The sequence below is a fragment of the Vigna radiata genome, unplaced genomic scaffold (assembly GCF_000741045.1).
Source record: "Vigna radiata var. radiata cultivar VC1973A unplaced genomic scaffold, Vradiata_ver6 scaffold_48, whole genome shotgun sequence".
Classification (NCBI taxonomy): Eukaryota; Viridiplantae; Streptophyta; class Magnoliopsida; order Fabales; family Fabaceae; genus Vigna; species Vigna radiata.
In genome coordinates this window covers 283,698-299,587 of record NW_014542925.1, presented here as the reverse complement: position 1 = coordinate 299,587, position 15,890 = coordinate 283,698, and the positions used below count along the sequence as shown (strand labels likewise).

The following is a 15,890-nucleotide window of genomic DNA, read 5'->3' as shown; positions in this document are numbered from 1 at the left end:
TTGAGCTTCAGTATTATAATTCACTCAATATACTACCTAGTAACCTGCATCAACAAAATTTCTTGTTCTCAATCAAATTCCTCAACCACATGCATCAATCATAACAGTTCATAATTGAGAANNTNACAGATTTATAACTCATGCATTCAATAATACAATTCCTAACATATGTGATTTATCAAGTTTCTACTCAACAACAGTCAAATACAAAACAAACTCATGGCAACATCATACTATCATCACAACCTAATTCATACTCATAAAATTTCACAAAAATCAGAAATAAACCTAGCTTCCCTTACCTCTAGAGTGAACAGTCAAGCCCAAAGATGATGCACAGTGTCCTGTTCTTAAGAGAAAAGCCTAAAGGCACCTATATTTCACCAAATGGTGATAGAAATTAGTCTCTAGAATAAAATTAGGGTTAAGATTTTGGGGAAAAATTACAAATGCATTACATGCAGCAGAATTTGCTACATGATCAAAGTTCAAAAAGGGGAAAGTTGCTTACCCTATGAAATCAAAATGTAATCGGTGAAAGTCGGAGCCTATGATGCCAAGATCGCCTAGGCTTCTACGGAATGGAAATCCAGTGGCTCAATGGGGGTAGAATCTAGAGAGAAGAACAGAGGTTTTAGAAAAGCAAGGTTAGTGAGATAGCTGTTTTGGAGGAAATGGCACAGTCACGTTCTGAAAGTGTCTTTTGTTGCAGCTAAGGTGTTTTAATTTTTTTTTTAAAACTTACTCTTATTACTTTAATATTCTTAAAAATTAAAATTTTAATTTATAGGTTATTACAATAATTGTGTTTTCTTTTCTTTTTCTTGTGTGCTAATCCATGTATGATTTTTGATTTATCTTGTATGACTTTAATTAGTATGATATGATGAACTGTGAATGATTAATAACTTAAAATCAGTAAAGAAGGGATGATATATGTATATAAGTTGATTCAATGATTCAAGCGTCATCTCTAGGTGAGATTTAAGTTAAGTTCTGGAATGAATATAGGTAGCTCAGTCTTGGGGGTTTCCCTTAAAGCTCTAATGACTATTCAATCTCACTTAGAGAAGATTAGTTCATGTGGTGAAGAGCAGTAGGGGGTCCTAGTCTTGGTTGTCTCCATTGTATATGGGCCAAGGTGAGTGATAACGGACTAACCTTGTTTGTGGTAGGGTGAAACCCATTGGCAATGGCTTTGCAAAGCAGTAGAGGCCACCACAAGTGCATAACCCGCCATAGCTCGATATTCATTANGGGTCCGGACGAGTCTAAGTCTAACACTACCTAATAAAACTATAACTCATAATCTATTACAGCCGTCCTTCTATGATTGCAATTGCTTGCATGCCTCTTTTACTTTGTTTAATTTAAATTGATTCGTATTCTTTTGAATTCTAGCTTACCCTTGCTTTGTTTGTTGTCTGTCTTGTTTGTGCTTGTTTTCTTTTGCAATGATCATCCTAATTGGATGTGAGCAGAAGTTTCAGAGGCCCCACTGGAGCNGCTACTAGACGTTCCAGATGTTCCTGATACTGCTGATGTTGCAGAGTAGTGTAGCTCAGTTCTTTCGTTGCCTATAACTTAGTCTTCTTTACTCTTTTCCCTTTTGAAAGACTCTATGCTGATACGTAGAGCTTATATCATATTTTGGATGACTGTATTATATACACTTCATCTACTACTACTCTTAACTGCTTTCTATTATTATAATATATTACATTCCACTTAATATGAATTATACACATATTTTGGGATGTTACAAATTTTCTCTTCCAGGCTTTAATTAGCATGATTTTAAATCACTATGCATACTCCACTCATCATTCCATCCATTCCATTCCATCAAATCCATCTTATCCGTTTTGCATCAAAATGAATTTGATGCAATGAAATGATACCGTTGTATTTGGTTCATATACTCAAACACCTTTTTATTATCTTTTTATTGTGTTTGACCTGAATTTCTTACCCATCTCTCCTAAAAAAGATTGATATGTATATATATACCTCCTTTCAAAAGATATTAATTATATATTATTTTTTATTTTTATTCTTTATTAAATCTTGTATTTTATAAATTTATATTATTAGTTTTTTTTCTCTATTAAAAACATGTTAGCATAAATAGTATGGGTAGACCATTGAAGGCAGAGGGTCTGAGCACATTAAAATATGGTATGATTTGATATAATGATTTATGGTGTGTGGGTCCACCCTTGTGTGTCTCGCCAAAGGCATTGAGAAGCTCAATTGAAACTTTATGTAGCATTTACAAAACCACAGAGGTTCACCTGTCTACAGAAACCAAGGCAATTCAGAAACCATAAAAAAATAAGTTTTATTTGTCATATAATTAAGAAAAACACATTGAACTTTGGTTTGTTTTGACACCATATTCATAAACAAGAAAATGGTTCGTAAGTTGAAAGCATACATTCTAATGGTGTTTGTGCAGATTGCATATGCAGCTGTTAACATCATCTACAAGCTAGCCATAAACGATGGAATGAGCATGAGGGTAGTCACTGCCTATCGTCTCCTTTTTGCATCGCTTTTCACTGTTCCCATCGCTCTTATATATGATAGGTTCTTCATTGCTTTGCCTTTTCTTTCTTTTACTTTCTCATATCATCAATCTTACAATGTTTAAGACAATATTGCCGAATTGCTTTTTCCATCAGGAACAAGAGCTTAAAGATTACTTCCAAGGTGCTTTTCTTGGGATTCCTGTGTGGATTGTTTGGGTATGCTAAGCGATTTAACTTTCATATATGTAAACGATGCTGATATATACATATATATGATTTTTCATTTATTTATCTTTTTCAGAGGAAGTTTGTTCAGTAACCTTTACCTTATAGCGATGGATTTGACATCAGCTTCGTTTATGTTGGCTATGATCAATCTTACTCCTGGCATTACCTTCATTATGGCCTTATCTTGTGGGTATGCTCATACCTATCTTCTTCTCAGATCTTCTTACTATTTTAAAACAAAGTATTCATATAATATAATAAAGATGAGCATTGCATAAGAAACATATATTATAAATCTCATACGTCCAAAATTAGATTTTTATAATTAGATAACTTAAGCAGAGCTCGAAATTGTGCCTTTGCTATCTTCATCAATTTGCTCCAGGTGTCGGTTCTACAAATTTGGTTTGCACCCTAAAGCTGACATTCTAGACAATGATTGATAGAAGAGAAGCACATTTGTTACCGATTCTAGAAAATGATTATACTTCAAAGGGTTTCCTCCAATTGAGATTCTCAAAATTCTGAAAAATATGCTTATGGTGTTGCATTTCAATACTACACACAATCTTTCTAAATAATATGCATCTACTCTCAACACTCCCAAGTTTACTTTTAGCAATATCTACTCTCAAACTCCAAAATTTACGTTTAACAAAATTAACCTCATCAAATATTAAAGTGTAAAGAAAATTATAGAACACGTAAATTTTAGAATAATGTAGAAAGTCTAAGATAGGAGATAAATATCAAGAATAAGTAAAAATTTAGAACATTGCATATGGTTGTAATTAGAATTTTTTAGAATAATCATATGAGTGAAATGGGGTCTATAAATACTTATGTATACTACCATTTGATGTAAGACAACATCTAAGACATAACATATTCCAACTATAAAATACACTTCTTCAAAATACTACTTTCACATTCTGTTTTTTCCACATTTTCTCTATCGTATCAACTTTTCTTTCGTAACCTTAAAATGCTAACCATGATACTAGAGCTGCAATTGGTCATCTATTGAACATAGATAAAATTTTCATCTACTTTCATAAAAAAAACTATAACTCCTTTCTATTAATTCCAAAATATTTTCTCAATCCATGGTCATTACCAATCAAACATCATCAATACCTATTTTCAGATGAGAAAATTATGACTTTTGGAGTGTCAAAATGAAGATATCCTTTCGCTATCAAGATTTATAGAACATTATAGAAGAGTGATTTACTATTCTAGAAGCGACCTCATTCTTAATGCAACTCAGAAAAAAGAATTGAAAGAAAACAAATAGATAGATTCAAGGGCTTTATTTGCTTTTTAACAAGCAATTGATGATACAATATTTCCAAGAATAATAGGTTCCACAAGTGCAAAACAAGCTTGGAATATAACATAAGAGGAGTTTCAATGAGGTACACAATGTTAAACTTTATTTCATAAGACAAGAGTTTGAATTAATAAGAATGAAAGAATTTGAGACCATTAAAGATTATTATTCTAGAATAAAAGAAATAATCATTCAGGTGAGAGCCTATGGGGAAAATATTCTTGACAAAAAAGTTATTGAGAAAATTTTAATTTTTATTCCCCAAAAGTATGATGCAATTGCAACCTTGATTGAACAAACAAAAGATTTGGTTACATTGTCTATAATACAACTAATGAACTCTCTTGGAGTTTATGAACAAAGATTGAAAATGCATGAAGAAGACATAGTAAAAAAAATGTCTTTTCAATCAAAACTAAAATTATAGTCTTATAAAAAAGAATATGAAGAAAATAAAACTAGAGGAGAAATTTCTAGAAATAAAGGAAATTCTAGAAGCTTCTTTGTGACCCGTCAAGGAAAATATCCTCCGTATGGCTTTTGGAAAAAAGAGAACTCACTTGGAAAAATATTGTTGGCATCATAAAAAACCTTAATGTTAGTACCACATGAAATTTGGTCACATGGAGAAGTATTGTCATAATAAAAATAAGCATTAAGCAAACTTTACGAAGAACATAATAAGGAGTAAAGCCTATTCTATGCTAATCAAGAATCTCCTAGAAAGAAGGAAACTAGTTGTTAAGAAGTGGACTTTAAGTCTAACTCAACCCCACAAAATTGGCTTGTAAGGTGAAGTTTGCATCTACTTATATACTATAAGTGGGCCTTATCTCTAGTCAGTGTGAGACTTCCAACACACCTCCTTCACATCGAAGTATATACATCTCGAGCATGAGACTAGACATTAAGGGGTAGTCCGATAACAGCCCAATAGCGGGTGGAACAACATGCCCACAAACAACAAATATCGCTAGGATAGGCTCTAACCTGACTCTAGTACCATGTTAAGAAGTGGACTTTAAGCCTAACTCAACCCTACAAAATCGACTTGTAAGGTGAGGTTTGCACCCACTTATATATTATAATTTTGTCTTATCTTTTGTCAATGTGGGACTTCCAACACCCCCCTCACGCCGAGGTATATAAATCTCGAGCATGAAGCTATGATAAACTGTTAAGAAGTGGACTTTAAGCCTAACTCAACCCTACAAAACCGACTTGTAAGGTGAGGTTTAGACCTACTTATATATTATAAATTGACTTTATCTTTAATCAATGTGGGACTTCCAACACTCCCCCTCACGTTGAGATATATACATCTCGAGCATGAGATTAGACATTAATGGGTGGTCCAATAATGACTTGATAGCGGGTGGAACAATATGTCCACACATAATAGAACTTTAAACGTAACTCAACCCCACATAATAGGCTTGTAAGATGAGATTTGCATCCATTTATATACTATAAATTGGCCTTATCTCTAGTTGATGTGAGACTTCTAACACTAGTACTTGGTATTGGTTGCAAAATCAATGACAAATACACCGGTCATAGTGTAACAAGTGATATTGTTCTCTCCTAAGGGACTTATGCAACACTTGAGAACTCTCATAATTCACAAAAAGATAACAAAAACAGAAGAAACTCATTTTGTCTTTTTATCAATCAGTTTGTGTGTAAGGAATTGTAACATAGAGTATTTACAATTTGTTAAGACTAGAGTTTATCCACTTCATTCTCATGCATTAACAAACACCTCAATTCCATATTCAAGTCAAAATCAACTCACTAATATACTTAAATCCTATCCCTAGTGACTTTGAGCCTATCATAACTCATCAAGTTTCAATCCTTTGAATCCTCAAGTAATCATGCATTAAGTTCAAAAGTCTTAAGATTACTAATAAATCATGTTCTATCCGTACAAGTTTCATTAGGTACTCAATTTTAATTCTAGGTTCAAGTCATATTTCCCAATACATCAAAAACCATAAATCAAGCATGGAACCAATCTACATTAAGCATGGAAATTGAATACTAACATGAATTGGAAAACATATATATATCACAACTGACATATTGGCATAACAACTTCATTCTCGCCCAATGAGGCCTAAAAATTGATGCTCTCTTACTTGTAACTCGTTAGGCGAGCCAATTTTTTTTAGCGACTTGAATATTATAGGTTTGGGTTGTCATTTTCGCCCAACGAGCAACTAACTCGCTCAGTGAGTCAGCCTAGGCCCAATGGTGACTTTCTGGTCATTTAGGGGCGGTCCATGACAATATAACTATACACGTGAGTCTTTTCTTCATGTTTGCAGTCCTGAGTGCAATTCTAGAGCCCTTAAAGAGTGTATTTATCTAAAAATAATTATTTCTTATACAATCATGCTTCCTTGAGTTACAATTTGTTTTCCTAATTGATTTCTATTTCCTTATTTCACAACTCAAAAAGGGATTAAAGGTAAAATAAGCATGTAGTAACTAAAACACAAGAAAACATAAAAGCACACTAAACTTGGAAACAAAATAAAGTAGAAACTATGAAGGAGTTGATTTATTCAAGAAATTATACACACAAAACATTTTAAATCAACAATTATCACTTGGATTATGGATCCATCAAAGATCAAATTATCTTCAAAGACATTGAATTTGTCAATGTCAAAGTTCGGTTGGGAAATGACACCACAATGGAGTCTCAAGGTAAAGGAACTATCATGATGGAGATAAAGAAAAATACGAAATTCATTGAGGATGTTTTACTAGTTCCCAATTTTAAAAGAATCTTTTAGGTATTGGCTAAATGATGGAGAATTGATATTCTCTTCACTTTGAGAAAGATACATGCAAAATTTATGACATAGAAGGTGAGAAATTGGCCAAGTAATGACTTTGGTATTGGAGATTAGGCCACTTGAACATACTTTCCTTAAAGCTTCTATATTAGAAAAACGTGATGAGATATCTTCCATGCTTGAAGGAGAGTAATAAATCATGCGAAGGTATATACCGATTACATTTTCACTAAGAAACAACATGGATAACAAAAGTCTTACTACAGATGATATATACCGATGTTTGTGGACCGATAAGGAAGTCTTCACATCACAACAATAGGTATTTCATCGCCTTCATTGATGACTTCCATAAATGACAAGGGTCAATTTCTTAAAGGAAAAGTCAAAAGTCTTCCGAGTATTCAAGAAATTCAAGGCTTTTGTTGAGAAGCAAAGTGAAAAGCAAATAAAAGTACTTTAAAGTGATCTTGATAAGGAGTACACAACTTGCGAGTTTGACAAATTTTGCAAAGATGAAGGCATAGAGCGACAACTTACAATTTCATATACTCAACAACAAAATGATGTGTCAAAGAGAAAGAATCGCACAATCATGGAGACGACGAGATCGACGCTGAAGAAAGGACTACCAAATACATTCTAGGCTGACACAATCTACACTACAATCTACCTACTCAATAGATGTTCTACCAAAGAAGTTCAAGAAAAGACTCCAATCGAAGCTTGGAGCGAGAAGAAACCATAAGCTAAACATTTAATAATGTTTGGATGTGTTTGTTATATTCACACACCATATCGAAAGAGACACAAAATAGAAGAAAAAGATCGTACAAGGTGTCTTTTTAGGATACAATACAATTAAAATGATACAAAGTCTACAATCTTCAAACAAGGAAGCTAACTATCAACAGGGAAATTGAAGTAGATGAAAATACTACTTGAAACTAGGAAGAATAACAAATTTAGAGGAAGACAATCTCCATGCCCATCAATCAACCCACTACAAGCTAAGAAGATGACAATGTACTAGAATCTCTTGCAACTTCAACATCAAATCAAGATCAAGAAGAATCATCACTTGAATCTATTTCGAGACAAGTAAGATCTATAGCTAACAATATGAATATGGCAACTTGGCCATACTAGAGCCTACAAGCTTTGAAGAAGCCGCAAAACAAGAAGAATCGGTCAAGACAATGAAGGAAGAAAATGAAATTGTAGATATTTTCACAAAGGTGTTACCAAGACCAAGATTTGAATTATTGAGCACTATGGAGTTACCGAAATTGCATCAAAGAAGAGTATTAAAGTGTAATGCAAATTCTTGAACAATATGGAAAAGCTTAAAAAAAAGGTATTGAAATGTAATGCAAATTCTATAACAGTGTAGAAAAGCATAAGATAAGAGGTAAATATCAAGGACATTCTACATAGGCAAAAATCTATAACATTCCATATAAATGGTTGTAGTTAGGATTTTCTAGAATAATCATATGAGTGAAATGAGGTCTATAAATACCCTTGTATACTATTATTTGATGTAAGACAACATCTAAGACACAACACATTTCAACTACAAAATGCATTTCTTCCAACTACAACTTTCACATTCTACTATCTTCACATTTTTTTTTTCTATCCTATCAACACTTTCTTTTCACAACCTCAAAATATTATCATCTTGGAAGCTAACTCAAAACATCTAAGAATTCATTTCAATCCCACTTTCACCTCTTCAACATCGTTTACTTTTTTTTTTTGTCTCACAATGTTTGGCATGGCTTCAACTATAGTCAAATACATGAAAGGTATTGGATCTCCTTGTCACATATATGTACATGACAAATTACCTTTTTTAGATAAGTGAAAAGTTAGTTTTTTTTGTTAGCTTTTCTTTAGTCTAGCCCATTCTCCTCGTCTAGTATATCTAACTTATCTTTTATACGATAGTGTTTTATTTGGTTCACATCCTCACACACCTTTTTATTCCATAAGTCCATCAATCATTTCATTTTCTCCTTTAGGCTAACAATGCCATTTAACTTATAGTTATTCCAAACCGACAAACCTACGATCGAATTCCCATATATTCAAGACATCAATTATTAATACTTTTCACTTCTTGTTTTTCTTCATTATATTTTTTTATCTATTTTATAAAAAATACATATTTTATTCTAGTTTTATAATATTTGAGAAGACATAATAGTTGGAAACAATTATTCTTCTTATATTAAAATAAAATTGAAATTTATATAAATGAGTGGTCCGATAGTGATCTGATAGCGAGTAGAACAATATGTTTACACAAATCTCGTTAGGATAGATTCTAACCCAACTCTGATACTATATTAAGAAGTGAACTTTAAGTCTAACTCAACCTCTTAAAATCGGTTTGTAAGATGAAATTTGCACCTACTTATATTATAAATTGACCTTATCTTTATTCGATGTAAAACTTTCAACAATTACTATAAAAAAAAATAATTACCAAATAAATAATTCATAAATGTTAGTCTCACCAATAATCCGGAAGTCATCTTTACCTTTTACTTGAACTCCCCTCTAAATAAGTTTCAATATAAATATATATATAACTATGAACAATATCCACATAGAAATCAAAGTTAGTGTCCAAAAAATTATATATAAAATCTTTTTTACTAATTTTTGTTGTTGTATTAGTGTTGAGAATGCATTTTTATTTCTATTTTTTAACAATATTGCTTTCATGTACATGGCCTTTGCAAACCCATTTCTGGAGATGAATGTTTCATCAATAGTATTGGGAATGCTTACAAAATCACTACATTTGCATATAATAATATGATTGCCTTCGCAGAATGACTTTGAATGTTTTTATCCATTCTAATTTTTCTTTTGCATATATTATATTAACATTTGATGTAGCAATTGTTTTTATTGCAAATTCGGTTTAAATACCATATAACTTAATTATGCACGACAAACACAATAAACTAATCTAAATTAAAATATTCTAAACCTAATCACTTCAAGAACTAAAATGATGAAATGGTGTGAAAAGATACCATACAATTTTGCAGAAAATAACACCCCAAATTATGTTTCAGATTTGATATGCATTAATTGAAATGTTTGCATCGGTAATTTCTATATGAATATGTTGGGCACTATGATTTTAATTTATACTAGTACTTTAGCCAAATTAAGTTTTGATTATATATAGATTGGAAAAGTTAAATCTGGAAGTAGCAGAAGGAAGGGCGAAGGTGATAGGAACCATAATTGGAATTAGTGGGGCAATGTTTGTGACCTTTGTGAAAGGCACAGAAATTAATATTTGTTCGTTTAAAATCAACCTTATGCATGGGCATGCATCATCACCCACTCAATTTCGAAATAAGTCGTTGGGAGTTCCGTTGGCCATTCTCAGCTGCTGCTTTTATTCTCTCTGGTTCATCCTTCAGGTAATATAATCTTCTTTCTTATCAGTTATTATTAACACACAACCACATAATTAATTTCTTAACTAGTCATTTTAGACAACAACATTAACTTTGATGTAAAAAACAGACATCATGGTTTTGAATTCCTTGTTTGTGATGCGTCATAAGGCTAAAATGAATGAAGAATACCCAAGTTCAAATTCAAGCGCAGCTTTAATGAACACAATGGGAGCACTGCAGGCCACCATTTTCACTCTCTGTGTCGAAAGAGATTGGAACCATTGGAAGCTGGGTTTCAATATCAGGCTTCTAACTGCAGCTTATTCGGTATGATATCCTAATAAAAGTGTGGTTTTTGAGAACTTTTCTAATGAAAAAGACTATTTTCACAGAGAATTTTTCTGGATTACTTCTAACCTGCATTAAAAGCTGATGAGAAATATATTAAAAGAAAGAAAAAGGAGGAAGAAACTTTTTGAAGAATATAAAAGGTATGTGAGAAATGAAGTGTTTACGCAGGGAATTGTGGCCTCTGGAATAATGGTTGTGATCATTGCCTGGTGCATAAAGAGGAGAGGTCCTCTATTTGTGTCTATTTTCAGTCCTCTACAGCTTGTGCTAGTGGATATAGCTGCATATTTTATGTTAGATGAGAAATTATATGTAGGAAGGTATTTTCTAAATCTTACATTATTTTCTGTCTTCCATGTTCATGATTTCATATGATTAATCTAATTTGGTTAAGTTGAACAGTGTGGTTGGAGCAGTGATGATCGTGTGCGGTCTATACGTGGTGCTTTGGGGTAAAGCCCGAGAATTGAAAAAGAAGTCTGAATTAGTGTCATTGGGAAACACAACCAGCAGAGAGTTCGAAAATGTTGAGGTTGTAAGCTCCCCACCTAGGTCACAACAACCATGAATGTTGCTCTTCACGATCAGAGACTACTTACATGAATCTTTTCTTTTGGGGCAAATGGACAATCTCTTTATATGGTGATATATATATAGCAAGTTTTCTTCAGGCGTTGTTTCTCTATTGGTTTTCTCAATACCTTTTGTATGGTACAGAGGATAGCTCAAACGGTCAACATCCGTAGTCGGTCTATTACTTTAACTACGAATTCACAAAGGATATCATATAAGGAGATATTAAATTAATGTCGAATTTTTTAAAATTCGATATTAAATTAACGTCGAATTTTATTGATATACGAAGTTAATTTAATGTCGAATTTTGTCAACAAACGATGTTAATCAATTTTTTTTTAATTAATTGTGATCTTTTTTAGAACTCTATAAACCTGAAAAGCAAAAAAGTAATAAATTTCAGTTTTTGGTATTTTATAAAACATAAACTATGAACGTGTAGTGTAGTATCAACAACAAACAACAATAACCAATAACAAACAAGTTCAATCAAACAATAACAACAAACAAGTTCAATCAAACAACAACAACAAACAAGTTCAATCAAACAACAACAAATAAATTCAACCAAATAACAATAATAAACAAGTTCAACAAAAAAAAAAACAAACAAGTTCAACAAATAAATTCTTCAAAACGAAAATGAAAACTAATCTTCAAAAGTATTGTCACCCATGAGAGAGAAAAAAGAATGCGCCTATAAAGGACAAGAGCACGAAAATAATTGGTTAAAACAAACGAAAATCATACATAAAGTAGTTAATTAACATGCATTTGTATCAAATAAAAAAAGATTACTTGTTATGGTCGTCAAACTTCGTTCGAGAAAAGTTTGAGAAGAGAAGAGGGTATCGCGCGCTAAGACAAAGTGAATGAATTTTCAATCTTCCGCTCAAATTTTTATTGAATTCACTAACCTTTTAACGTCTAGCGTTGAGGCATTTGACGTTTTATATCCTTTTATATCGAATTACAATTATAAACGATGTTTAATAATTGCATTTATTTACAAAAATGTCACTGGTCATTTTTAACGTTGGCTATTCAGTAGTTGGACATTGAACGCGTGACATTATACGTTGTTCTTGCACTAGGCTAACACTTAAGTTATTAATGTTGGGTCACCGCTTAAGTTATTGTTATTGGGTCAATGGTAGCCATATTTTGATGTCTTCACTGACAAAAGTAGCCATATTTTGAAATAGTTCATAGATTGTTTCCTTTTGAAGTGGAATTCAATTAGTGTGTGGGTAGAAGCCAAATTAGTTTTATATGGTGCATGGCATCATGCTAAACCAGTATTTAAGGAAACCATTTTATCGATGTTGTTACAAAAGGTTAAGCTCCTTCCCATGTATGGAAAAAATATAGTCAAGTATACAGAACTTGTTACTTGGTTACCTGGAACACCCCCTTAGCATCTTCAGCACAGCGCCTGAAGACAATAGGCTTTTCTATTATCGAACATTTAAGGAAGAAGTAAATTTCAGAGAGACTAAAATTCTTTCAAATCGTTTTAGGATCTGTCAAAACTAGACGTCTCAATATCTAATACAACTGTTTCAGCATGGACCGAATGTAATCTGAGCATATCTTAGTATCTTTCCCGCTCGATCAGTTGAACCGTTTACGTTCAGCCTTTTTAGGTTCCGATGGCTTGGTTCTCATGCAAACATCAACTAGGCACCTCTACCCTTGTTGAGCATCTCTTAAGTGACATTTGACAATACATTTATTCTTTTGTGCAGGTTGAAGGACACTAAAGCACCTACAGCTCACCCGTAGCACATCCTAATATGGATTTTAGTTTTGGTCTCCAAACATTCAACTGAAGACTGCTCGACCTTACTTGCTTGGTCGTCCGGCCTTATAGCATAAGTTATTTTGATATTAATTGTCTAAACTTGTAAATACATTGGTTTGATTGGCTATACTTTTCTCACCATTTAAATTCTAGTTGTTATATTTCTTCAGTGCAGATGACAGGATCCTGCACACAAATCACTTTGTCAATCGGGATCTTACCGTTCAGGCTGTCTCACCAAAACCCAAGGAGCGTTCTCCAAGAACCCCTAGTCCAAAACTGAGAGATGAAAACATTCTCAATGAACAATCACTCTCGTCCACTAGGGAATGTTCTTCGTGAACTCCTAGGCCAAAATCGAGAGATGAAAGCGTTCTCAACGAACCGTCAATCTTGTCCACTAGGGAACGTTCTCCGTGAACTCCTAGGTCAAAACCGAGAGATGAAAACGTTTTTAATGAACCATCACTCTCGTTCGCTAGGGAATGTTCTCTGTGAACTCCTAGGCCAAAACTAAGAGATGAAAACGTTCTCAACGAACCGTCACTCTCGTCTGCTAGGGAACGTTCTCCGTGAAATCCTAGGCCAAAATTGAGAGATGAAAACGTTCTCAACGAACCGTCACTCTCGTCCGTTAGCGAACGTTCTTCGTGAACTCCTAGGCCAAAACTGAGAGATGAAAACGTTCTCAACGAAATGTTACTCTCGTACGCTAGGGAATGTTCTCCATGAACTCCTAGGTCAAAACCGAGAGTTGAAAACATTCTCAACAAACCGTCACTCTCGTCCGTTAGTGAATGCTCTCCGTGAACTCCTAGGCCAAAACCAAGAGATGAAAACATTATCAACGAACTGTCACACTCATTAGCTAGGGAACGTTCTTCGTGAACCCCTAGGCCAAAACCGAAAAGTGAGGAACGATCTCAATGAACTGTCACTTTGTTTCGCTAGGGAACGTTCTTTGTGAAGTCCTAGGCCTAAACTAGTATCAACCGAGCGGTGACGAACGTTCTTTGTGAACTCTCATCCGAGTATCTTCAATTGAGTAGTCTCGCTTGCTTGGTCGTCCGACCTTATAAAATGTGTAAGTCTAATTGTCTACATTATTTTATGAACGTTCAAATTCGACTCTTATTTTTCTTCAATGTAGATAACAAGATTTTGTATACGAGTCATTCGACCAACTTTGAGCAACTGCTCAGTGAGGAACGTTCTCCATGAACTCTCACCCGAGTATCTTCGACCTAGGGAACATTCAAAGTGAACTCCTAGAGTCTGCCTCTTGGTACAGAAAAGAATGAAGACTTAAGGCGCATCGAACACAACCTCCGTAATATTTTTCAGCGGTTACGGTACCATGTCTCAAATGGGGTCCGTCACTTAGGCTTATCATAAGTCCTATAATTAACTATGGTTAACTCAGACTTGGGGGGCATATGTATGGTATAGAGGATAGGCCGAATGGTCAACATCTACAACTGTTCGGTCTACTACTTTTGTCAATAGTCAAAACAGATCAAATGTTTGGCTAGTGCTTAAGTTATTAATGTTGGGCCACAACTTAAGTTCTTGTTATTGGGCCAATGGTTTGGGAAAATAAACAATTAATAAATGAGTGTCGTTCCCTCCACCACCACCCCTTGTTCCCTCCACCTCCCCAACCCTCTACAAAATTTTTTTAATTACAAAAGTAGTTTTTTTTTTTACTTTTTTACATTATTTATTTACTTTATTCTAAAACCCTAAACTCCTATCTATCTTTACTTATCCATTTTAACTCACGCAGTCCCACCCCCTTACTTTCCCAAGTCTCTCTTTCTCTCTTTCCAGATTCCCACCTCCTCCAACTCTCATCAGATTTGTTTCTTCTCATCTCCCAACTCTTACTTCTATTCTTCATATTTTTTTTAGGTTCTTCTCCATATTCATGTCTCCATATCTGTTTGGTTTCGTGGTGCGGTGGTGTGACTTTTCGTGGTGTGACGGTGCGTGGTTTGCGGTGGTCATTCAGCGGTGCAACGATTCCAAACGATAATGAATATTTTATGACTAACATCATAAAAAAATAATTTTATTGACATTGATAAAAAAAAATTCTAAATGACATCCATGGAAACATATATCATTAATGTTGGTAAAAAAAAATGATTGTAAAATAAATCTTGAAATTAAGCACAATTGATTGTTAACATGAGAGAAATATTCGTTATTGTTAGTAAAATGTGTTAAAATACTTGTATCTCAATTTCAAAATGATAACGTAATAAAAAAAATGAAAAATGTATACATGAATTAATTAAAAAAATTTCAAAAGTTCAAAATTCTTACTATTTAATTATAATTTAAAATTTTCTAAATTTAAATGATCAAATTCCTCTATTAAAGTTTTAAAATTTCAATATTTTAATTTTTATATTTAAAGGATTATATAAAATGTTTCAATCTTTTTATAAAATTAACTATCCTCCACAATATTTTTTCTAACACATTGCGACATACATTTCTTCCTCATGTATCAACATTCTTTTTATGTGAGATTGCTTAACTCTCTGTACGTTGGTATGGATAAGATAAACAATCAGAAAGTTCAAAAGATACAACAATTAAAAGAAGCATAAAAAATAGAGAGAGACAAAAGAAAATGAAACATGGAAACATGGGTCTACCATTAAAATGGTTGTGTTGTTTGGGTGATGAGATCGAAGAGGAAAAGAAACAACATAACTGTCAATAACAAATATTTGTTGGTTAAGCATAACCTAGACCGTCACATTCATGTAGGGGATTGGAGTGGGTGGAAGTTAAAAAATATTAACCCTAAAAATAAAA

At 33.2% G+C, this 15,890-nt stretch overlaps 1 protein-coding gene across 1 annotated transcript in view; it reads left to right on the top strand.

Moving 5' to 3' along the window:
* Window positions 1-11,396, top strand: part of LOC106752802 (WAT1-related protein At1g68170-like) — a 28,284-nt gene extending 16,888 nt beyond the window's left edge. The window contains exons 2-7 of the mRNA XM_022777304.1: window positions 2,459-2,747; window positions 2,833-2,949; window positions 10,111-10,351; window positions 10,499-10,657; window positions 10,850-11,001; window positions 11,084-11,396. Of these exons, the coding sequence (XP_022633025.1) occupies window positions 2,867-2,949; window positions 10,111-10,351; window positions 10,499-10,657; window positions 10,850-11,001; window positions 11,084-11,249 (801 nt within the window). The 5' untranslated portion in view covers window positions 2,459-2,747; window positions 2,833-2,866 and the 3' untranslated portion in view covers window positions 11,250-11,396. The remainder of the gene's footprint in view (window positions 1-2,458; window positions 2,748-2,832; window positions 2,950-10,110; window positions 10,352-10,498; window positions 10,658-10,849; window positions 11,002-11,083) is intronic.
* Window positions 11,397-15,890: the final 4,494 nt, after the last annotated feature.